Below are 26042 nucleotides of genomic sequence, written 5' to 3'. Positions count from 1 at the left end.
AATTTTCCATAATAAGTAGTTATTTAAAGTTGGAGTTAGTTTTCTTTTCCTTCACTATATTATTAGACACTTTTATTGAAGTTCTAACATCTGATTGCATATGTATTATAAAAGGTTTTTAGAATTGGGATATCCACAGGTAAAGCAGCGTTGTCTTAAAATTTAATTTTGTTTTGTAATTGGTTAGAGTTTTTATCTTCACATTCATTATTACAAGGTTTATTTTTGTGTGTGCTGTATTGCTTTTTAAAGACATGGAATTTTGTCTTTTTAGAACAAGCTTTTATCCTATGTGAAAGGAAGATTATTGACAAAGCCTTTTCTTCCTTTTAATTTTAAAATTGATTTAATTTTTTGTAAGTTTCATGTAACTTTTTTCTTCTTATTCCCTGACTTACTTGTTTCTTACCATTTGAGGATATCGATTAGACGGTATTTTTTTTAGACGGTATTATCTTTTCTCTTTTCTTAATTTTTTTTTTTTAGTTTTAGACAGAGGGAAGAAGAAAGAGAGGGAGAGAAACATCAATGTGCAGTTACCTTTCCTGCACCGCACCCCCCCCCCCTTGACTGGGGACCTGGCTCACAACCCAGGCATGTGTCCTGGCCAGAAATTGAACCACAGACTTTATCATGTGTACATTAGGTGTATAAATAAGGGTTTATGTTTCATGTATTTTATTCTTGAAAGCCTAATCTTCTCTTTTGTAGAATGGCTCCAAGGAGCAAGTCTCATCTTAGTTAACATAAACTCAGTTAGATGTGTGGGCAGTCTTAATTCAATGGAAAATAACAAAACAAAATAGAAAAACAGAAGTCAAAATATTCTAGAGTTGTACAAATTAAAAACTTTTGGGGCCCTGGCTGGTGGGGCTCAGTGGATTAAGTGCAGGCTGCAAACCAAAGGGGTCTCCTGTTTGATTCCCAGTCAGGGCACATGCCTGGGTTGCAGGCCAGGTCCCCGGTAGCGGGTGCAGGAGAGGCAAGCACACATCAATGTTTCTCTCCCTTTCTCCCTCCATGTCTCTGAAAAAAATAATACAGAAATAAAATCTTTTTCTTAAAAAAAAAACAGTGCTACTTGGGATAATTTTTTATTGCCTGTTTACTTGTAGCCAGTCTTTTAAAATCCTAGATAATTTGTTTCTTCCTGCCAAATACTTTGGGATCACTTTCTCTATCCAGCTAGTGCATAATTATTAACTATAACTTAAAAGGCAGCTTGTATTAAATACAATTAACAAAATAGATTTTTCNCTCTGAAAAAAATAATACAGAAATAAAATCTTTTTCTTAAAAAAAAAAAAACAGTGCTACTTGGGATAATTTTTTATTGCCAGTTTACTTGTAGCCAGTCTTTTAAAATCCTAGATAATTTGTTTCTTCCTGCCAAATACTTTGGGATCACTTTCTCTATCCAGCTAGTGCATAATTATTAACTATAACTTAAAAGGCAGCTTGTATTAAATACAATTAACAAAATAGATTTTTCTAAAAATAAATATTAAAAAGTCAAGTAAAATTTACAGATTGCATACTGATTTTTTTGTGCCATTATTTTACTCACATGAAAAGTAAACAGGTGGATGCTGGTAAGGAATTATGTTTTTATATGATTCCTAGTCTCTTAGACATCCTCTCTCTACCTGCTTCAGTCTGTGTAATTTATGCTTATCAACTTTTCACTTGTCCAAATACATTACTTTCAGGAAATCTATTGAGATTTCAAATAGATATTTTTGTAATTGGTCAAAATAAAAAGTTGCTTATGAAGTCATTGCTGCTCACTTTCTAACATCTTTTTGAGATTGCCATGTGAAGTTAATGTTGTGTTTTTCTTGAAGGGAGTGAAGATACATTTCATTGGTTTTTCTAGGATATTTAATTTACTACTTAATTACTCAGCACAAATTTGGCTTAACGAGGTTTGTAAAGGTATTTGGTTGAGAAAATGTGGCCTACAAACCAAAAGGTAGAATTATGGTTTCATCTGTATCTCCACTGTAAAATATAATATCAAATGTATGACTCTGATGATGCCCTGTCCCCTGTCCTTCCAACTTTGGTGTTCACTTGGTGAATTGTACATTTAATGATTGGATTAAATTTGTTTGCTTAAAATGATAAGTGATGCTAAATTTAAGGGTGATGGTGGCTTATTTTGACCCTTTTGTAGTGATAACAATGCAAATGTATAATACTTTAAATTGAAAGAGAGGGGGGATTAAATTTCTAGAGATCAGGTGGTTACCACTGTACTTATCTGATCACACTTACGTTACTAACAGACAGCCCGGCCACGCGTGCCTGCTGGGGTGACGCAAAATGAAGTGCACCACCTCACCTATGGCGTGTTCTTGCCAAAAAGCACTACTCTAACCTAAATTAAGATTTAACTCAGTTTTCAGGAATTATACGGCATAGAGGAATAAGTGAAACTACACCACCAGGAATTTATCAGACAGATGTAGAATGTACATTTTATGAGATGGTGTCAGAGGAAAACAATGGAGAGAAAAATGATGATGGTGATGACAACAAAGAGGGAGGATTTTCCCAAATCAAGTCTTAAAAACCAAATGCATTGCAGAGTTTTGGTAGGATCCTTGGTTCAAAGCAAAATCAAGTATTTAGAAGACATTTCGGGGACAGCTTGGAAAATCTGAGTATGAGCTAGATAGGAAATGACACAAGGAATTATAATTGATTTTATTAGGTGTGGTAATAGTGTCATGGTTATATAAGAGAATGTCCATAATTTTAGGAGATTAAGTATAAAGTGTCCTAGTGTTTTCAAATGCCTTTGAAATGGTTTAGTATAAGTACAGGTACAGGGTAAAACAGATATGGTAAGATGTTAACCGTGGCTGAAGGTTATCTGAATGATCATGTTTACTTTAAAAAATATTTTTCTATAGGTTCATAATAAAAGAGGTAAGACAGGATTTTATATTCTCTGGGAGGAAAAACACTAATCCACAAGTCACTTTTGCTAAGCATATAAAAAAATATCCACTTTACAGGAAAGATCCACCCTAGTCAACAAGTGTATCGTGCTGTTACACGTTTGCCCTCTTGGTCAAAGGAAAATCCACTGTAGAGCTGGTGCTGCATGCAAAGTTAAATTAAACTGACCAAGTTTACAATAAATCTTTTACAGTGGAGGAAATTTGTATTTAAAAAGAACATGGGCTGATGAAACTAGTATGTGCTTATATTAATAATTGGATTATGAGGGGATCCCAAAACCGACATTTATTTATAAAAGATGTGTGTTGTATTTATGCTTACATGTTTAAACTTAAGTCGCCTTCAAAACACTCTCCCTTCAATGAAGAACACCTATGGAGATGTTCTTCCCACTGCTCAAAGCAGTTTTTGAGCTTGTCAGTTTTGATGCCTTTTAGTACTTCTGCCCTTTTTCTGTTTCATCTTTTCCATATGGGCAAAATGTTACTCTTTGAGGACTTGTTTCATCTGAGGAAACAACAGAATTTCTTGGGATGAAATGGGGTGACTAGGAAGAGTGGGGCACAGGGGTCATGCTGTTTTTGGTCAGAACTGCTGAACACTCAGATTGGTGTGGGCAGGTGTGCTTGTAAATCCCACAGTGAAAGAGTTCAAAAAAATTTACGGTAGTGGAACGAGCCTCTCACAATGAAGCCAGTTGGTACACTGGTACACATGGGTTCACCTAGTGAGGGAAGCCTGTACTACAAGGGGCCCACCTTCTAGAAGATAATTCGGGGGGAGGGTTGGGGGTCCCCCTTGTAAAAGTCTATTTTAAGATTATAGTTTTCTTGTTCTAGAATCTGAAACTTTCATTACAGAGACCCCCACCCCCCGGGAAAAAAAGCTTTGTTAAAAATAGTATGGATTTTAGTTTGAAGGTTCAGTACACTTTTCTTGTTTTTCATTGGTTTTAGAGCCAGAGAACAAAACAAAGTACAGTCCTTGCCCCAGTAATCGACCTAAAGCGTGGCGGCTCTTCAGATGACCGGCAGATTGCGGACACCCCACCTCATGTGGCAGCCGGCCTAAAGGTAAGCGGGCCCCTGGCCCCGGTGGCTTTCCTGCTCACTGTGTGTCCTATTTTATGCATATGTCTCTGAACACAGTCTCCGCAGTAGGCCTTTGCAGACTGGTCAGTATCACTTTCAACTTAATTTTTACTTTTGTTTATCAAGTTTAAATAATTTAGATATTTAAAATGAAATAGTTCATTATAGAAAAATCAGAAATCAGAGATACACAAAAAGAGAATAATTGACTTCAGTTCTACCCAGAAATTAAAAACTTTGTATTTTAGAATAGCTTCCCGTCCTATGCCTCCTCTACCTACTCTTCTCTAACCTGCCTGTCTCGCTTAATATATATTGATTCTCAGTCTGTGTCCAAAAGTATTCAATGGCTTCCTGTATTCCCTCATGTGGGAGTGTTTACTTAATTTCCTTAGTGCTGGATATTTAGGTTATTTATAGTAAAAAATAATAGTATTCAGTTTTGTCATGGGTTAAAATAAAATGTAAAAAGTAAAGACAAGTCTACCACCTACCCTTTATCAACCCAGTGATTCTACATAAGCTTAGAAACTAAGAAATAGACAGACAATTCTGTAAATGGGTTAGTAAGAATGAGGAAAATCTGGAAAAGGATAATTGCAATCATAGTTAATGAGGGGCAAATGAACTTAAACAAGTTTTATGCTTAAAATTACACACACTCTAGGTATATGTTTATTCTCCATAGATGTCATTCAGATAATGCCACAGAGGTAGTTTAAATAGCACTATATAGGCACACAAGTTGCTTGATGAGAAATGACCCACAGGTTAAAGATAGGATGTGCTATTATTGCTGACTGTTTCTTAGCAAGGTACTCTTCCTAGCTGCACCCCCGACCACCAACTATTAGAAAGTACCCCATGGCCCTGGCTGGTGTAGCTCAGTGGATTGAGTGCGGACCTGCGAACCAGAGTATCGTGGTTCCAATTCCCAGTCAGGACATATGCCTGGGTTGCAGGCCAGTTCCCAGCAGGGGGCGCATGAGAGGCAACTATACATTAATATTTCTCTCCCTCCTTCCCTTCCCCTCTAAAAATAAATAAATAAAATCTTTTTTTAATTAATTAATTATTTATTTATCTTTAGAGGGGAAGGAGAGAGGGAGAGAAACATCAATGTATGGTTGCCTTTTGTGCGTCCCCTGCTGGGAGTTGGCCTGCAGGGAACTGGACTACAACCCAGGTGTGTGCCCTGACTGGGAATCGAACCGTGATCCTCTGGTTCGCAGAAATAAATAAAATCTTTTTAAAAAAAAAGAAAGGACCCCAATCAAGCTGAGACGCAGTTTTAGCTGCATACCCCCTCCCTTCTTTATTTTGTTTCTCATCCTCACAGTTTTGACTATCCTGGTTTGGAATCCACTTACTTCTCAGCCTTACTTTTTCTTGGCTGGGAGACCTGGTACTACTGCAGGCTAGTAGGCTGTGTAGAGGAAAGAGCACCCCACAGTGGAAGTGTTTTGGGGGGATTCTCAGTCATTGAACTTTTTTACCACATACTCACCACATAACTTTTTCTCACTACATCTACCAAAAAGCTGATCCATCATTTTCTGTGGATCAGATTCCAGTTACTGTGTATTGATTCTAGAACCTGTGGTATTGCCCAAAATTTAATCAAGCATTTTTTCTTGTTACAAGTTTCATAATCAAATTTTTTATTAAGTGTATTTTATTGATTATGCTATTACAGTTGTCACATTTTACCCCTTTGCCCCCCCACCCAGTACCCTCATTCCCTCCAGCAATACCCCCTTTAGTTCATGTCCATGGGTTGTACATGTAAGTTGTCTGGCTTCTCTATTTCTGTACCATTCGTAACATCTCTGTCTATATTGTGCCTACCAATTATGCTTTTTTTTAATATATATATTTTATTGATTGTACCATTACAGTTGTTCTACTCCTCCCTTCATTCCCCTTCACCCTCCACCCCCCCCCACCATTCTCCCCCCCTTAGTTTATAACCAAGTGTCTCAAGTTCTTTAGATTCTATATTTCCCCTACTATTCTTGCCCTCCCCCCATCTATTTTCTACCTACTGTCTATGCTATTTTCTTTACCTTCTCCCCACTTCTCCTCCCACTCCCCTATTGCTAACCTTCCGTGTATAATGCATTTCTATGGTTCTGCTCCTGATCTAGCTGTTCTCTTGGTTTGCTTTTGTTTTAGGTGTTGTTAATAACTGTGAGTTTTCTGTCCTTTCACTGTTAATATTTTTCATCTTCTTTTTTTTATATAAGTCCCTTTAGCATTTCATATAATAAGGGCTTGGTGATGATGAACTCCTTGAACTTGACCTTATCTGGGAAGTGCTGTATCAGTCCTTCCGTTCTAAATGAAAGCTTTGCTGGATAAAGCAATCTTGGATGTAGGTCTTTGGATTTCATGACTTGGAATACTTCTTTCCAGGCCCTTCTTGCCTAGAAGGTCTCTTTTGAGAAATCCACTGACAGTCTGATGGGTACTCCTTTGTAGGTGACTGTCCCCTTATCCCTTGCTGCTTCTAGGATTCTCTCCTTCATTTTCATCTTGGGTAATGTAATTATGATGTGCCTTGGTGTGTTCCTCCTTGGGTCCAACTTCTTTGGCACTCTCTGAGCTTCTTGGATTTCCTGGAAGTCTATTTCCTTTGCCAGACTGGGGAAGTTCTCCTTTATTATTTGTTCAAATAAGTTTTCCACTTGTGGCTGTTTCTTTCCCCGTTCTGGTACCCCTATAATCCGGATGTTGGAACGTTTAAAGATGTCCTGGAGGTTCCTAATCCTCTCCTCATTTTTTTGAATTCTCATTTCTTCATTCCTTTCTGGTCGGATGTTTCATTCTTCCTTCTGGTCCATTCCATTGATTTGAGTCCCAGTTTCCTTTCCATCACTATTGGTTTCCTGGACATCTCCCTTCATTTCAATTATTTTAGCCTTCATTTGTTCCTCTAATTTGTGACTAAAATCAAGCAGTTCTGTGAGTATCCTGATCACCAGTGTTTTAAACTGTACATTTGAGAGGTTCACTATTTCTTTTTCGCTTAGAGTTATTGGCTCTGGGGCTTTGAGTTCTTCTTGAACCATATTTTGGACTGTTTGTGCCTGTTACATATGAGGACTGGAGCCCTAGGTGTTCACCAGGAAGGGGCAACTCAGTTGCTGGGTTGTGACACTGTATGTGGGGGCGGGATCAAAGAGGAGCAATGGCGGTCCCATCTGCTGCCTCCTGCTGCTGCGGCCGCAGCTGCCACTGTCACCGGGCCCCGTGCGTTTTGTCCCACTGCACGCGAATGTGCCACCGCTGTCAGCCCTCCGCCACTAGATTCGCCCACTGAGGCCTGCATGGTCTGTCTCTCTGTGCCTGAATGTGTGACCTCGGTCAGTGTGTCCCGCACCCTGACTGTATCCGAGCCTGGATTGGGGGATCTTTCCTGCCCGACCCTGCTCCAGCTGCTGGCTCTGCCCCTCTTACCGGTCCCGGTTGAACGGTTCGTTGTTGTTGGACTTCCATATAATTCAATTTTGTGTTTTTTGGCTGTGTCTTTGTTCTCCAAACCTTTGTTGTATTCAAACTTGGTTGTGGGAGAAGGCACGGTGTTTCCACCTATGCCTCCATCTTGGCGGAAGTCCCAATATGCTTCTTATTCCCTGTACCTTTTCCCACATTCTCCCTTTTCCCCCTCCCTGCTGATAACCTTCCATGTGATCTCCATTTCTGTGATTCTGTTCATGTTCTAGTTGTTTGCTTTATTTTATTTTATTTTGGTTCATTTGTTGATAGTTGTGAGTTTATTGTCATTTTACTGTTCATAGTTTTGATCATCATCTTTTTCTCAGATAAGTCTCTTTAACATTTCATATAATAAGGGCTTGGTGATGATGAACTCCTTTAGCTTTACCTTATCTGGGAAGCACTTATCTGCCTCCCCATTTAAATTATAGCTTTGCTGGATAATCTTGAATGTAGGTCCTTACCTTTCATGACTTTGAATACTTCTTTCCAGCCCCTTTGTGCCTGTGAGGTTTCTTTTGAAGACTTAGCTGATAGTCTTATGGGAACTCCTCTTTACGTAACTCTTCTTTTCTCTTGCTGCTTTTAAGATTCTCCATCTTTCACCTTTGGCATTTTCATTATGATATGTCATGATGTGCCCTCTTTGAGTCCTACTTTTTGGGGACTGTGAGCTTTCTGGGCTTGTATGTCTCTTTTCTTCACCAGTTTGGGAAGTTTTCTTTCATTAATTTTTCAAAAAAAATTGTCAATTTCTTGCTCTTTCTCTTCTACTTCTGGCACCCCTGTTATTTGGATGTTGGTAAGTTTAAAGTTGTTCTAGAGGTTCCTAAGCCTCTCCTCATTTTTTTGATTTCTTGTTTCTTCTTTCTGTTCTGGTGATTGTTTGTTTCTTCCTTTTGTTCCAAATTGTTGATCTGAGTCCTGCTTTTCATCCTGTCACTGTTGGTTCCCTGTGTATTTTTATTTCACTTTGTATTACCTTTACTTCTTTCTTTATTTTGCAGCCATGCTCAATGATTTCTGTGAGCATCCTCGTCACCAGTGTTTTGAACTCTGCATCTGATAGGTTGGGTATCTCCATGTTGCTTAGTTCTTTTTCTGAAATTTTGATCTGTTCTTTCATTTAGGCCATATTTCTTTGTCTTCTCAGTTTGGCAGCCTCACTGTGTTTCTGTGTATTAACAGCTGCATTTACTCCCTGTGTTGGTGCACCTCTTATAAGGGGCAGAGCCTTAGGTACTTGCCAGAGTTGGGCAACCAGCTTAGCCTCTTGTGACCCTTTATGTGAGGGAGGGTCATAGAGAGAACAATTCCACTTTCTGACTCTTGCCCTGTTTCCAGTCACTTCCCCCACTTCCCTTAAGTGAGTAGCAAGTGCTGATTACCCCAGTGGGTAGGCTTGTATATGTTCTAGGACCCAGTGGGCCCCTCAAATGGACTATCCTGTGAGATTGGCAGTTTCTTGCAGTGCTGCAACCCCCACTGGTTTTTACAGCCAGAGGTTATGAGGCTTTATTTTCCAACGCTGGAACCATGGGCTTCGAGGTCTGGGCTGGGGCTGGGGTTGCTTGCTTCCAGGTGGTTCCTCCCAGTTTTTATAGCTGCTTGTGAATGTGGGACCGCCCATTCTGCCGGCTTCCACTGCCTTGGTGTACCACACTGTGTCCTCTCCACCCTTCTTCCCAGTCTCCTCCTCTCCTACCTGTGTGGGTGAATGATTCCTCTTAAAATCCTTGCTTGTTGGACTTCCATATAGTTCAATTTTCTGGCAGTTCTTTTTTTTTTTTTTAGATTGGTTGTTATCCTTCTTACGGTTGTGCAAGGAGGCAAAGTGTGTCTATCTATGTCTCCATCATGGCCATAAGTCCCTCATAATCAATTTTTACTTGTGAAGTATTCCCAGCAAGTAAGTGTGTTGTAATTTATACAAGAGTTTCCTAACTGTAGAACCATCTAGATCTGCTTTTATGTTTTCATCATAAATAACACTCTAATGAACATATCCATAGAGTACTCTATGCACATGAAATTATTTTCTTAGGATAGATTTCCTGAGGTGGCATTAAGAGATCAGTCATTTTTATTACCAGTTCGTTTTAGTGCTGGCTTGTTTTCAGCAGACTTGTGTTAGTATACAATATCACCCACAATATATGAGTATTTTAGTTTTACCCACCTTTCCCATCATGGGGTATTAGCATTTTAATTTTTTTAAATCAACAGATTGCTTTATTTATAGCATTTAGAGAAGAATGGCTCATTGTTAAACTTAGTAGGTCTTATACAGTAAAAATAATTTGATTTTAAATTTCATATTGACTGTTCTTTCAGTAGAAACTTTGTGATAATAGTACTACATAAATTGAAAGGCTGATTACTAGTTTCTCTCCTATCTTAATAATAACTGAAAGGAAATCTTGTTTATGTGCCTTTGCACTTTTTAATTGCCTTTAATATTAATGCAATTCATTACCTGCCCTTTGGGGGCCCTATGTTTTAAGAGATTTGTGTGAATTTTCCAGTGATAGGACCTGGGAGGTGACTACAGTTATTTTTCTAATTTCTTTTTATTCATTGAATTACAGAGTTTCCCGATTTTTAGTTATAAGGAAAAGATAAAGTGTTTGTTTTATAATGCATAATGTTAGATGAAACAATCTAATATTATAAAATATCAAGCTTAACGAGAATTGTTGGATTTAAATTCATTGATATTGAACATAAGCTCATATCATGTCAATTTATTCATGTCAAAAATCAAAACTAAATATATTTTACAACCTTTCTGCATTTGATAGTACTGAGCAGTGTACTTCTTGAAAGAGGTGACTAGTCCTAAGTTGTGCTTGTTTAAGATGTCTGTGGAGACCGGTTAAGGCCTCTTATTTTTACAGATAATAAGGAAGAGTTAAATGCTAAGAAAACATGGAGGAAGAAAGTATGGAGGTTTAGGAAACTTAGACCGTGCATTACACTGGGGCCTCCCTGAGCCGTGTAGAATCAAACCACCAACCAGGGGAAAGCCCCATTTCTAATGATGTACTTTCTGGTTGGCTGTGCTCGTCCCGCCTTTTGTTTTTCTCATTTCTTTGTTAAGCCTGCCTCTTTGCTCTCAAAGAATAAGCAGTCCTAGTTTCTAAATGTTTAGAAGTGAAATGCAAAATGTTATCTTCTGAACTTGATCTTAGTGGACCTTAAAAAAATTAATGATAATGTGAGGGGAATTACATCTACGTTGTGCCAGACTCATCACATGAAGGGCAGCTGACCTGGGAAGGGATGCATTCCAGAGGATTAAAAAAAGCTCAGGGGGCTGCTTTTTTGCTTTTTTAAGTCCTAATATGTCATGTCTGTGCATGTAATCAAAATTTAAAGTTACTCTACTAAATGATCACAAGGCTGGTTGTGTTATCTGTGGGTGGCTTGGTTTTCATGGAGCTATAAGAAACCAAGATATTTGTTGTTTACTATATAAATAATCAAATGTATTGCTTAGAATTTTTGGTGGTGGCAGTTTGTTTAGGAATTTCAAGAAAATGTCGTAGGGTATTTATGAAGTTAACACTGAACTAAATTCTTTGTCATGGTTTTGCTGCTACCTAGTGAGGTGTGTGACAATGTCAAGTCACTAAATCTGCTTATTAGACATTTGTTCCCTTGTCTATAAAACAAAGGAGGCAAAAAATGGCCGTTGGGCTCACTCCAACTCTCATATTCTTTTCTCTTAATTCTGTGAATAAAATTTTAAGACATGAGGATGGGACCGTGGCATTTTTATCTTCCTCAGGATCCTGTACCCAGTGGATTTTCTGCAGGAGAAGTTTTGATTCCCTTAGCTGATGAGTATGACCCTATGTTCCCTAATGACTATGAGAAAGTGGTGAAGCGCCAAAGAGAGGAACGACAGCGACAGCGGGAGCTGGAACGACAGAAAGAAATAGAAGAGAGAGAAAAGTAAGGCTTCATCTGGATTGGGGGGTATTTTATATTTGAAATACAGGTCCAGCAAAAGTAAGGCTTGCTTGAGTATTACTGGTAGGTTAACAACATGGGTGTGATAATTTATAGTTTTAGTTTGAACATTTCACCTAAAATGTCATATGGTGTGCTCTAGTATGATGTAGTTATGTTACACAGTTACATGCTTACGATTTTGTAATAAAAAAAGAGGCGTCATTTGTGCCAGGCCCTGTATTTATGAAGATGTTAATGAGTGAACTTCAGTGCTGTCCATAAGGCTGAAGTTAGTTTTTGTGGTTGATCTGAGCACTCATCAGAAAGAATCAAACTGTTTTAAAAAGTTTTTAGTTGTTACATCCCAGCATGAAAACAAACTCTCGAGCAAATTTCCTGTATAGGTGCAAAAAATTTCAAGTATATATTTTGGGTGAGTTGTTAGAAAAGTACCTTAGAATCCTAGTGTTAAACAATAGTTTCTTTCCTATGCTATGACTCTTCTATAATCATAACTTCAAAATACTTAATTTGTGCCCTGGCTGGTGTAGCTCAGTGGATTGAGCACAGGCCTGCGAACCAGAGGATCGCAGTTCGATTCCCAGCCAGGGCACATGCCTGGGTTGCAGGCTGGTTCCCTGCAGGCCAACTCCCAGCAGGGGACACATGAAAGGCAACCATACATTGATATTTCTCTCCCTCTCTCCTTCCTCTCTGAAGATAAATAAATAAAATCTTTAAAAAAAATACTTAATTTGTTATTCTTTAACTATTTTAAAGCAAGATGGAATTTTTTAAGACGTATGTATCTTTTATTTGTGTTTTTTTAAATATGGGTAACAAGGATTTGTTTGTATTTTTTCTTTTAAAAGCATTGAATATTTTCCTGGCTGGGTAGCTTGGTTGGAGCTTTGTTCTGATGCTCCAAGATTATGGGTTTGATTCCTAGTCAGGACACATGCAGGAATCAACTGGTAAATGCATGAATGAGTGGAGCAGCGGGTACATGTCTCTGTCCCTTTGTCACTCTCCCTCTCCCTTCCCTTCTCTCTCTTTTAAAAAAAATCAGCCCTGGCTGGTGTGACTCAGTGCATTGAGCACCAGTCTGCAAACCAAAGGGTTGCCGGTTTGATTCCCAGTCAGGACAAATGCCTGGGTTGTGGAACAGGTCCCCAGGTGGGGCATGTGAGAGGCAACCACACATTGATGTTTCTGTCCCTCTTTTTCTCCTTCCCTTTCTCTAAAAATAAATAATTAAAATGTTTTTAAAAAATCAAATACAAATATTGAATATCAGTTAAATCTTTTAGAAAATATTAATACAGTATTTCTCATTTATTTTTATCATGAAGTTAAGGCATATTCATTTTTTGCCAATGTGACAAAAAATTAAGTATAGTTTTGATTCATTCACACCAGACAGCTATTGTTATGTTGGTTGTTGTCATTTTTTTTTTAAATTTATTTGAGGGAGAAGAGGTCAGTGCCCCTGACTGAATAGTCAGGTACTGTATGTTTTAAGCATTCGTGCATCACAACAGGGTGCCTCTTTGGGGACTCTGGTGGAAAATCACTGTTCTGGAGAATCAGAATCGTTAAACTATTACCTATGTTGATATGCTTTAAAATTGAAATCAGTAAATGTCAAAAGAGTTTTTCTTGGTACTTGCACTTGTATACCTATGAAATGTGTTCACTTTATCTTCTGAATTTTTCTCACTTCTCATACTTTTGGTACTTTAGACATTAACCAGTTGATTGTGCACACCCCTCCTTGCATTAATAGTTTAGTGTGAAGGGGAGGATCTGGGTATTTCTAGCCAAAAGAAAGTCAAAATAATGTCTTTTGATTTCACATCTCTAAATTGGCTTGTCTGTGATGAACGTGGGTTCTTTTATTGTCACAGGAGGCGTAAGGACCGACATGAAGCTAGTGGATTTTCAAGACGACCAGATCCAGATTCAGATGAAGATGAAGACTATGAGCGAGAGAGGAGAAAAAGAAGTAAGGCATGAACATAAATATTACATTTCCAATATGGTGCATTTCCACTATTTGCTTTTCATAGTTAGGTAATTTTAGGTAATTTTCTTTCAGGAATCCTAACCATCCACATTTGCATACATCCTTAATTTATTTTAAGTTTTCACCTATATTCTTCTTTGAGCTTCCCAACCACTTTCTAACATTTATTAAGTGGGCACTTTGAGCATATCTTAAAATACACACGCACACTTTTTTTACTTATAGCACAATCATAGTGACTGATTCTCTGTCCAGCTTCGTTTCTATTAAACACTGAATGCAGGAGAGTCAGGGCACTTGTTTCCAGAACATTTGCCACTGACATGCATAAAATTGAGGGCAGCAAGTGCCTTCCTGGACGTTGGTTTCTCTCAATGTCATTTGGAGAGCAGGAAGACAAGAATCTGAACTAGTTCATAAGGCTCCTTTTAGCTCTAAAATTTTACAAGCAGAGTTGTAATTATGTAAGAGCTAAATCCTTAGTGATCACTAGACAGTTAAGCCCTGTTTGTTGAGTGCTTCTTATTTTAGCATCGTCGTATTTCGATTGCTGAGATTTCCTTGATTTATTGATGAATTTGGCCAATAGGTTGAGATTTAAGTGAGAAATTTAAGTCTTCTGCTTGTTTGCCTGTACCAGGCTCTGTTCTAAAGCACTTTTGTAGATTATGTCCTTTACGCCACACGACAACGCAGAGTGGGCTCTGTGGTTATGCCCATTTTAATGGTGGGAAATGTGAGGCACAGAGGGAAGAAGCACTTCATGAGATACAGGTACCCTGTTCGTCTTATTCAGGACCTTCATCTACCTGAAACCTCATTGTAATGTACTCATCTCTAACATACAACCTGAGAATAATATTATCATGAAGCTGGAATGTATTTCTGTATCTATGAACCCTATTTTATATATAGCCAGGAATGTCTTAGGGTTTAAATTTTAAAATACTAATTGAGTTGGAAAGGAGTGAGTTTTTAATAATTTAGAATTCTTTATCTTTCAATGAAGGTATGGATTAAATGTATTTGTAGAATACTTAATATTCAACAACAACAAAGAAAATCAAGCCCCTGTATACAGAGAACAGATTGCTGGTTGCCAGGGGTGGGGAGTGAGAGAAAAAGGTGAAGGGGGTCAAAAGGTACAAGCTTCCAGTTATAAACTAAATAAGTAAGTCTTGAGGATGTAATGTCCAGCGTGCTGCCTATAGTTTATAGTACCGTATTGCATATTTGAAAGTTTCTGAGTAAATCCTAGAAGTTCTCATCACAAGAAAAAAATTGTAATTAAGTATGGTGACAAATGTTACTGAGTGTAATAATCACTCCGCCGTATATACAAGTATTGAATCATTACCTTGTACTCCTGAAACTGGTATCAGATGTCAGTTATACCTCAGCAACAACAACAGAAGAGTACTGGGTACATACTTGATATTGTTGTGCACCACATTGTTTTTCCAATGGGAGGAAAGTTACCATTTGAGTGTGCTCAACGCTTCAGATACTAATGTTAAACTTTTTATATCCATTATCTCATTAATCAACAAATGTTTGGTTTTTGTTAACTTTTTGGAATGCAGTATATAGGTTGAATAATTATTGGTCTCATTATTTCAGCTTACAAATTGGCTGCCCTTTTCGTAAGGAGGTAGGCCTTCTCTCTGAAAGCCATTCATTTTGTTGAACATTAACAGGAACTATACATTGAATATTAGGGAAGTAATGGCATTATGCCCGCTATGTATACTGCTGATAGCAGATGATACTTATATCTGAACCTGATCAGTAGCAAATTTTAAGTAATCACCCTGAGTTTTTAAAAGTATTTTTTATTTATTTTTAGAGTGAGAGAAAGGAAGGGAGAGAGAGGAGAGAAACATCAATGTGTGGCTGCCTCTTGTGTGCCTCCTACTAGGGACCTGGCCCACAACCCAGGCATGTGCCCTCACTGGGAATCAAACCTGTGACTCTTTGGTTCACAGGCTGGTCCTCAGTGCACTGAGCCACACCAGCCAGGGCCCACCCTGAATTTTTTGTATTGAACTCATTAGAGCTAATCTCAGAATCAGTCAGTGATCACTCAGGTCTTAGTGATAAGACTGAAAAATAATAGGAGGTATTTCAAAAGAAATATAAGAAATCTCTTTTCCTATTTCTCCTTAAGTATTTGTCTGTTCCAGATTTGTTCATCATGATGTGTTGTACTCGGCTTTGGAGGAATTTCTTTAGTGAAACATTTCATGTGGTGTAGCACTAGCTTTGTAGTCAGTGTTTGGTTGTTATTTATTTACATTTTATTATTTTTTGGACTATTTTTTGGGTGATTAAGTTATACCTAATGAAAATTTTTTTATATTGTCCATCCGTGTTCTCTATCTGTGTTGGATAGCGAGTGGAGTCACTTTGGTTTGTTTTTGCTCACTATTCTTTGTCCAGGAAACATGAATAGGAATGGTAACAACACAAAACAAGCTGTATAGAAAGTAGAAGTGCCCACATGTTCAAGTAGGTGTTTCGTCCCAGCAGTTTGCATCCTGGAAGGGAGTGTGGAATATTGTGGGGTAAAGCTTGCGTCACTGGGTGCTGTGTTTTATTCTCTCTGCCCACTAACTCTCCTCTGAAAAATGGACACAGAAATACCTACTTTAAAGGTTTATTAAGAGTAAAAGTAAGATGTTGTGAAAGAACCCGGTGGTTAACAGGCTCTTAGTAAACAGTTGTGTTACTATTTTTTTGTAACTGCTAATTCTCTGGCTTAAGTTATTTCATCTTAAAATTCATTTATTTACTACATTCTGGAGATCTTGAATGCCTGCTGTGAAAAACATAATTATGTTTGTCTGGCTTTTCCCAGTTTTCTACATTTTTAATCCTAGATTCAGATACTAAATTCTTTAGATGTTAGCTGGAGGGATGAAGTAGCAGGTCTTTCTCTCCCTCCCTGTCTCCCCCTCTCCCTCCCTGTCTCCCCCTCCCTCCCTCCCTGTCTCCCCCTCCCTCTCTCCCTGTCTCCCCCTCCCTCCCTCCCTGTCTCCCCCTCCCTCCCTCTCTCCTTCCCTCCCTCCTTCCTCCTTCCCTTCCTTCCTTCCTTCCTTTCTTTCGGGGAGGGGGTTGTGTCACAGTCCTGGAGACTCTGGCAACTACAATGTCCCTTTAACACTGGAATTTATGTTTTTGCAGGTATGGGCGGAGCCGCCATTGCACCACCCACTTCTCTTGTAGAGAAAGACAAAGAGTGTATGTATCTGGTGTTTCCTCTCTTTTATGTTGGTAAAAGTCTTGCTTTGGGCAATCTTAGCTTCTTTTTTTTTTTTTTTAAGATTTTATTTATTTATTTATCTTTAGAGGGGAAGGAGAGGGAGAGAAACATAATGTATGGTTGCCTTTCATGGGTCCCCTGCTGGGAGTTGGCCTGCAGGGAACTGGCTTGCAACCCAGGCATGTGCCCTGACTGGGAATTGAACCTCAATCCTCTGGTTCGCAGGCCCACGCTCAATCCACTGAGCTACACCAGCCAGGGCTTCAATCTTAGCTTCTGATGGCCACATGAGCAAAGCTGTCCTCTGGTCCTAACCCTGAGACCCCGCATGGGTCCTTGAGGCTGCTGCTCCCTTCCACCCCTTGTATGCTAGAAGTTGTAATGCCAGTCTCTGAGACTTGGATTTTTATACAGTGAGATTCTTTTATAAAATTTTAAAATTTATTTTGTTTGCTCCAACATATCATATTTGGAATTAGGTTAAAACAAACAATAGTTCCTCAATTTTCAATTTGTGTACTCAGTAGTTTAGAGGCTGTAAAATGTATTACCTTCCACAAGGTGGCAGTGCCTTCTTGATTAGATTTTTGTGCCATTTATTTCGATTTCAGTGCACAGTTTGTGTGCCTTTGCTTCCATTGCTAGAACACACCCACCCACTGTTTCTCTTCCCAGCGATCTATTCTATAATTTGGGGACCAGAATTGAACTTTGATATATCCTATCATTCTAGGTCATTTTCCCGTCCTCTGAGTTGGACCATACCTAAACAATCCCAAGAAAATACAATCATCCCTAGTGCTTTTTAATAGCTGTTACACTATTTGTTTTATCTTTTTAAAAAAGATAACTCAGAAAGTATTGTTAAGTATACTTTGTATGAAAACACCTGGCAAACTATAAACCCAATTGACCCAACTGAAACCAGTTTCTGGAAGTGGGGCCCAAGCGTGTAGATTTTTAAATTAATATATAATTTTTTGTAGCAAGAGAAACATCCCTTGTTGCTGTTGTTCCACTTATTTACACATTAATTGGTTGATTCTTGTATGTGCCCTGACTGGGGATTGAACCAGCAACCTTGGTGTATCAGGAAGATGCTCTAACCAATTGGGCTACCTGGCTAGGGCATCTGGATTTTTTTTAAAGTGTTCTTGTTGATTCTACTATGTAGCTAGGGCTGAAAATCTCTGGTATATGGTCCATATCCTCAAAGACCTTTATTCTGTGCTAGGCTAATGAAGTAGTAAGCTTAGAGTTCTAAAACAGGTATACAAGAGGCTATGGGAATGGAAAGGCAGTTTGATTGGATCTATCTGGAACATACAGAAATCTTAAGGATTCAGACAAAAATTGTCATTTAAGAGCACTTTTAAAGGATAACATTTCAGTAAAATACAAAGGGACATTTGAGAAGATAAACAGTTGTAACAAAGCTAAAATTTTAAAAATTGTGACATACCTCTGTGACTTTAAAAAGTCTTGTAGAGGCTGTAAAATGTTTTTCTTACTCCATATAGTAAACTAAAAATGTTAATTAAATTAATTAAAAGAACTGATTTTATGCAGTGCAATGTGGAATTTTTTGTAGTATTTCAGTAAACTTATTTCATTTTTATCTAACAGTACCCCGAGAATTTCCTTATGAAGAGGATTCAAGACCTCGCTCACAGTCTTCCAAAGCTGCCATCCCTCCCCCCATGTATGAGGAACAGGACAGACCCAGATCTCCACCGGGCCCTGGCAACTCCTTCCTCGCCAACATGGGGTAATGGTTCCCAGTGCTATTGTCTCAGCAGGTATAAGAAGGGTGAGACTCAGTGTGGAGTTAGGCAGCGCTCTCAGTAGACGCAGCTTGTTTGGTAGTGAGGGCGTTCTCTGGTTTGTAGGGAGGTGCTTGGTGTGTCGGTCACGTACAGCATTCTTGAGAATCCGTGCTTGAGTCACATGGAGGATATAAACAGAGCCTTCTAATGTAAGTTTTAGATGATTTCATTGTTGCACATTATATTCCCTAGATAGGAACCATTTCTGATCATTATTTACGTTTATTTTCATGACATTTGCAAATAAAATAGCTCATGTAAATTACAGCTGACTTATACTATGTCCAAAGGGTGAATGACTTCTTTATTTCTTGATAAAATGAGCCATTTGCTTTAAGGTCATGGTTCTACACCTTTAGTTTAAAAACAGTCATTTAAACTAAATTAGAGTATTTATTTACCTACATGTAAAAATCTTTTTTAGCATTGACCTTTTGGGGGGGGCTGGTGTAATTTCTTTTTAAACACCATTGGATTTGCCATGCATTTTGGTTAAAAGCATGTTTTATGTTGTTTCTGTGTTTCTTTCATGCAGTGAGGTACTATCAAATGAAGCGTTATAGTGAGGCCTTTGTTCTGTGTCCTTTAAAAGGACACTGCCTATGACAGAAATGCTATGTCCGTAGTAATTATACCGATCTGCCCTTGCCTGTGTTTGTATGCTTTGATTCTTAGAGCCCTCAAGAGGTGACTTGTCAAGAGTCAGAGTAGATGGCTGGGGTTCCTGCAGTGTAAGAGGATTTTGAATTTCTGACCTTGGTAGCCATCCCCAAGACCTGTATTGTTCTCTACCATATGAATACAACTTAAAATGTAGTCCTTCAATTGTACTAGTCTCATCTCAAATGCTTGATAACCACACAAGGCTAAACAGCTACGGTACTGGGCAGTAGAGAGAGAGAGAGCACCCCTGTCGCTGCAGAAAGGTTTATTGGACCACCCTATGGTGTATGCTAGAGGATGAACAGACATGCAACTGGGTTGGTTTTTTTCTTGCTCATGATAAAAATTGGCTTTTTTGCTAAATCCCCTTTTGAACAGGAATTCAATCTTTAACTTATACTTAAGGAAGATGCAGTGTGGTGCCTTTCAGCAGTTTTCAGCCTTTAGCCCTAGAACAGCTTCAAATGAAATTTTTAAGAAAATCACAAAACGTGAAGTGAGTACAGTTCTAGTTGAAGCAGGGTTTTGTGGCTCAAGCCTTAGATAGCAGTGGTTGCTAGGGGTCACCCTGGAGACTTGTGAGGCACCTCCCGGGCCTGGCTGGGTAGGTAGCTCAGCTGGTTAGAGCATTGTCCCTGTGAACCATGGTTGTGGGTTCAATCCCTGGTCATGGCACACACAAGAAGCAACCAATGAATTTGTGAATAAGTGGAACAACAAATTGATGTATCTCTTTCTCTCTAAAAATCAATAAATAAAAATAATTTTTTTAAAGAGGAAAGTTATGGTATTAGACAAAGCAATGAACTGAGAATTAAGAGTTGTGGGTTCCGGTTTTGATTCTGCCATTAACACCTACAGAAATAATTTCTAATGGTTGTGTTTGTTTTTGTTTCTAATCAGCTTTAAGCTTGTCAGCTAATCTGGGCCTCAGTTTCTTTATTTTCCCATCAGTTAAACGATGATCTCTGGGAGCTCTTTATTTGTAAAGGCTTTCATTGGAAACTACTGTACCATTTAGGAAAAGACGGTCTTTATTAAATTTTTATTTTTCTATTACAGTTGACATACAATATTACATTAGTTGCAGGTATGCACCCCAGTGATTAGACATTATATAACTTACTAAATGACCACCCTGATAAATCTGATCCCCATCTGGCACCATACATAGTTACTACAGCATTGTTCACTATATTCCTTGTGCTGTGCTTTACATCCATCCACAGGACTATTCTGTAAGTACCAGTTTCTACTTCTTCACCCCTTCGCTTTTTTACGCATCTCCCCAATCCTCCTGCCATCTGGCAACCATCAAAATGTTCTCTTTATTTATGAGTCTGTTTCTGTTCTGCTTGTTTATTTATGTGTGTATTTATTTTTTGAGTCTACATCCAAGTGAAATCATACAGCATTTGTTTTCCTCTTTCTGACTTACTTCACTCAGCACAGTTCCCCATAGATCCATGTACACTGTTGCAAATAGCAAGATTTCATCATTTAAAGTAAATCATTTCATCATTTAAATCATTTCATTTAAAGTATCCATTGTTGATAGATATGTGTTTATTGCCACTTTATTATTCATACTTTTTATTTTTCTTCTTAAAAAAGGCCCTTCAACATTTCTTGTAATACTGGTTTGGTGGTGATGAACTCCCTTAGCTTTTTCTTGTCTGGGAAGCCCTTAATTTGTCCTTTGGTTCTAAATGATAGCTTTGTTGGGTAGAGCAGTCTTGATTATGGGTCATTGTTTTTTATCACTTTGAGTATTTCTTGCCAATCCCTTCTGGCCTGTGTAGTTTCTGTTGAAAAAAATCAGCTGATAGTCTTGTGGCAGCTCCCTTGTACATATCTGCTTTTCTCTTGCTACTTTTGAGATTCTTTGTCTTTAACCTTTGGTGTTTTAATGATGGTATGTTTTGGTGTGGGCTGGGCCTCTTCGGGTGAAACTTGTTTGGGACTCTGCACTTCCTTGACAGGCACATTTAAAAACAAACAGTGGTTGACCAGTGCATGGAATCAAAAGAACAATATAAACAAGGAAACAAACCAAACAGACTCATAGATATAGGGAACAGATTGATGGTACCAGAGGGGAGAGGGTCTGGGGGGCGGGGTGAAAAAGGTAAAGGGATTGAGAAATACGGATTGGTAGTTATGAAAGAGCCATGGGCGTGTAAAGTGTAGCACAGAAAGTATAGTCAATAATACTGTAATAACTGTGTATATTGCCAGGTGGGTCCTGGAAATTTTCAGGGAGACACTCAGTAAAGAATGTTACTGTCTAATCACCGTGCTGTATGCCTGAAACTAATACGAAATAATATTAAATATAAACTGTAATTGAAGATGTACTGCAATTCAGATACTAGAACACACTGGTCTACTGTTAGAAAAGCTCTACTGTTTCCTAACGAGTACTAGGGAAATTTTGTTAGGGAAACTTAATATTTTCCTTGCCTAAGAGATAATCTCAAGATGTCCAGGGTTTCGGCATTAGTTTTTCATATTTCTTTCATCCTGAACATCCACATAACTTCATCTAATGGCTCATTGTTAATTATATGTGACCTCATTGAAGCCTTTATAGAATTTCTCTTCTCCCCAAAGTAGAAGAATGTTACAATATAAAGTCCAATTTATGCTTTAGCTGATGACTTCAAGTATAAATGACTTCCTCTTTTTCTTCCTGCCAGTGGCACAGTAGCACATAAAATCATGCAGAAGTATGGCTTCCGGGAAGGCCAGGGTCTTGGGAAGCATGAGCAAGGGCTGAGCACAGCACTGTCAGTGGAGAAGACGAGCAAGCGAGGAGGCAAGATCATCGTGGGCGAAGCCACAGAGAAAGGTGGGTCTTCCTGAGAAGCAGGGGAAATGCAGTCCAGAGGAAGAGGAATGGCCCTCTCTTGAGTAGAATAAGAGAATTCCTCATTGGATACATTTCAGTTCTGTGTTGTGCCTCATCTTTATTCAGAACAGATGTAGAGCTAGGACGGCCCATAGGAAAGAAAGACAGTGACTTTCCCAGAAAATAAACAGTACTTAAGAAAATAAGTTCATGTTTAATTCTACTAGGCAAAGAATCTTACTACATTGATAAGATCAGTTATGTTTTTATAGCGTGAAAGACAGAACCACATACAAGTTTATCAGTGATAATATCTGCTATATTTCCATCCTATAAGGGTTCTTATTGGTAGAAGATGGCTCGTTAGTGTTTTGTTTTCGTTCTGTCAGTACACAGCATTAGGAAGCAGTCAGTCAGCAAAGAGTCGCCCTGATTTGTGGGGAGTATCTGCAGTCAGCAGCCAGTGGCTGGCTAATGGGACGGATGTGCTCTGTCAACCCTAAGAAGTGAACTAAGTGAAAATTGTAGGTAACCAGGAAGCTAACAACTTCCAGACATTATAGTAAAAGCCTACCATTTTAGGACTATAAGACACACCTAGGTTTTAGAGGAAGAAAATAGGAAAAAAATTTTGAAGCAAAAAAATGTAATATATTTAATAACATAAATAGCACAATATTTCACCAGTATAAATGTAAACTACATTTACTAGCCAGGTAAGCTACATTCGAACTATAAGACACACCCACATTTCCCCCCCAAATTTGGGGGGCTATGTCTTAATAGTCCAAAAATACGGTATGCCAAAGCAGAGCGAATGCTTTCATTACAGATAAGGCTACATTTTTGCTCAGCTGTAGGTGCTTGTAGATAACTCTAGAATATCAGGGGGTTGCTACTGAAATTAAATTATTCATTGTAACTTCGACTCAGTGCTCTAACACGTCTACATCTGATGATTTGCTTGCCAACAGATGCAGCCAAGAAGTCAGACTCAAATCCATTAACCGAAATACTTAAGTGTCCTACTAAAGTGGTCCTACTAAGGGTAAGAAGCAGAAGGAAGAAATCTGTTTGCCCACCTTGATTTGTGTGTCACTCTACCCTAACCTATCCCTGCATGTATTCAGCACCACTGAGACCATAATGGGTAAAGAAAACAGAAAATAACACTTTGGCAAACAGTACTTTTGGATAGACTCCATATATGTGATATTTTTACTAATGTTTAGTTACAATAATTACTTTAAAATATTTGAAATTGTTAGACGCTTAGTTTAGTTTATGCATTTTGATGCTTGCATAACTGCTCTTGTAACTGTGAAGCTTAGTGTGTATTTTTATTCTCTTTTCTTTTTAAGAAATAGCATTTGGGGGTACTACAAGGATAAACATTGTTTTATTTGGAATGGAGAACATTTGCTATCATAAAGTTATTTATACATCTTATCTATGTATTTATAAATTACACTTGATACTTGAATTTATTTATTTTTGTTTATAGAACATGGTTGGTGCAGGAGAGGTAGATGAAGACTTGGAAGTTGAAACCAAGGAAGAATGTGAGAAATATGGCAAAGTTGGAAAATGTGTGATATTTGAAGTAAGAGGCTTTTCTTTTGATATTTATAACGTGTTGTGATTGACAGCTTATAAAACATTTTCTACAAAGAGACAGGTGTGCCATGCTGAAATAACAGTGTCTTACTATGGAAGGTGACAGGTGTTAGTTATATTTCTCTTACTTGGTTGTGATAATTTTAAACATAAAGACAAGAAAGACTTCAAATTTTATTTGGAGAAGAAATAAAAAATGTATGCTTAAGGTTTAGTTTGGTGATTAAAGACTTTGATAATAAATAATAGGCTCAATAACTTAGTTACTTTGACATGCTTTTGGTTTCACTCATTTACAAGTATATATTTAGTGCCTTCCACATATCCAGTAGTGTGTTGAGAACATTTGGAATGTTCTGTGTTCTCAGTGATATGTTCAGATGACATAGCAAAACAAGTACATGAAGAAACCAGACACTATTTTGTTGCTAGACTCAGTAGTATTGACTCTAAGCACTGGAGTTGAGAAAAGGATTAGGTCAACAAAAAAAAAGGCGGGGGGAAGGCTTGGTGACTATCAAACGGAGCTAAGCATTGAAATGACTGGGTAGCATCTAGATAGGAGGAAAAAATACCCAGATTAGGGTCGCAGCTTCTGAGAGACTGACAAAGGGTACAAAATGGGATGGTTGGGCATGTTTGGGATTAATCAGAGGCATGCTTACGTAGATGGGATGGGGCCATATTCTTCAAGGCATAGAAAGCACAGCAAAGGAATTCAGCCTATTATGAGAGACAAAAAGAATGCAACACTTTTTATCTTAAATTTCTGCTCTCTCCTGTGCTTCCCTTCTGTATCATATTGCTGTTTATTTACCACATAATGTGTCAGCTGTCATAGATCTTCCACAAGGTCAGACTGCTTTGAGGTGGACACCAACCCGCAGTGTCTGAGGCATTATGGATGAGATGAGATAAATTCACATCGACTACCAGGTGCTGTGGAGGAAAAAGGATGGCACGGCCACTCTCTCAAGAGAAGAGCACGCTGACCCTTGCCTTGACAAGCTTTTATTGGCTTTTTAATAGCATACATCAGAGAAGGTTTTCATTCATTATACTTAGGTTTACTTTAGGTAATTACTTTATAGATAGGAGTGGAAGGGATGTTACTGATTACTTCTTACAGATTAACAAAGAAAAATGTTGCAAATGCAGGGGAATGTTAAGAATAACAGGCCTGGTTACATGCACTTCAGTCCTTGGGAGAATTAGCACAGATTTAGCACAAATTCCTTAACTTCAGGAAGTTATTTTAAGGATAGGCAGTAAGCTTTTTCTGCCTGAACTCAGGGTGAGGGAGCTTTAGCAAGAGCAAGTAACAAAGCAGCCTAGTTATAATGCAGGCCTGATTTCCCACAGGAGAACTGATCCGTGGGTGTGGTCCTGCGCGCCAACTCACTCCCCACTGGTTTTCCATGTGGGTGCTGAGCTACATTTCCACGGCTTGTGAAGTGGTTCCCTACACTGCTTTGCTTAGTTGTGCATTCCCAACACCTAACACTGTGCCTGTTGTAAACAGCTGTTTAGGAAATGTTTGATGGCCATTTCCTTGGTATTTGACTACTACTTTTTTGTATATGATGACAATTGGAACACTTAACAGAAATCACGTGAGTGACATCTCAAATAATAACTTTTCCTATTATACTGTTTTCTTTCCAGATTCCTGGTGCCCCTGATGATGAAGCAGTACGAATATTTTTGGAATTTGAGCGGGTTGAATCAGCAATTAAAGGTAAGTTGTACAACTAAGTATAAAAAATTAAAAAGTTGAATTTGTTATCTTGTTACAATTAAAACATTCTTGTAATGTTTTACAGGAACTTGTATTAACTGACTGTCTTTTTGTTTGCCTTTTAGCTGTTGTTGATCTGAATGGGAGGTATTTTGGTGGACGGGTGGTAAAAGCTTGTTTCTACAATTTGGATAAATTCAGGGTCTTGGATTTGGCCGAACAAGTTTGATTTTAAGGACCAGAGCACAAGCTGCACACTGAGCAGACAAGAAGAAGGCGACAGCCAGCTTGCGTGGCTGTTGGGTGCAGAGATTCTTGGAAGGACTGCTAAGATATATGTTGATGAATCCCTTTTTTATTTTGTGGTTTTTTAATATAGTATAAAAATCCTTTTAAAAAACAAATCTGTGTGCCTCTCTGGTTGTTTCTCCTTTGTTTTTCTTTTAAAGATTTTATTTATTTATTTACCATTAGAGAGAGGGGAAGGGAGGGACAGAGAGAGAGAGAAAAACATTGGTGTGTGATTGATTTGGTTGCCTCTCA

The 26042-nt window shown here is 38.3% G+C and overlaps 1 protein-coding gene across 1 annotated transcript in view; it reads left to right on the top strand.

The window, feature by feature from the left end:
* RBM17 (RNA binding motif protein 17) overlaps positions 1-25903 on the top strand; it is a 40785-nt gene extending 14882 nt beyond the window's left edge. Inside the window, exons 3-12 of the mRNA XM_037065993.1 lie at positions 3927-4043; positions 11350-11516; positions 13424-13521; positions 16726-16782; positions 18431-18572; positions 21993-22144; positions 23119-23192; positions 23649-23747; positions 25427-25499; positions 25625-25903. Coding sequence (XP_036921888.1) covers positions 3927-4043; positions 11350-11516; positions 13424-13521; positions 16726-16782; positions 18431-18572; positions 21993-22144; positions 23119-23192; positions 23649-23747; positions 25427-25499; positions 25625-25728 — 1083 coding nt within the window. The 3' untranslated portion in view covers positions 25729-25903. The remainder of the gene's footprint in view (positions 1-3926; positions 4044-11349; positions 11517-13423; positions 13522-16725; positions 16783-18430; positions 18573-21992; positions 22145-23118; positions 23193-23648; positions 23748-25426; positions 25500-25624) is intronic.
* Positions 25904-26042: the final 139 nt, after the last annotated feature.

Source organism: Sturnira hondurensis, unplaced genomic scaffold (genome assembly GCF_014824575.4).
Source record: "Sturnira hondurensis isolate 20B ecotype Veracruz unplaced genomic scaffold, ASM1482457v3 Scaffold0016284, whole genome shotgun sequence".
Taxonomy (NCBI): Eukaryota; Metazoa; Chordata; class Mammalia; order Chiroptera; family Phyllostomidae; genus Sturnira; species Sturnira hondurensis.
The sequence above is the reverse complement of the archived record's forward strand: the minus strand, read 5'-3'. Positions and strand labels throughout refer to the sequence as shown.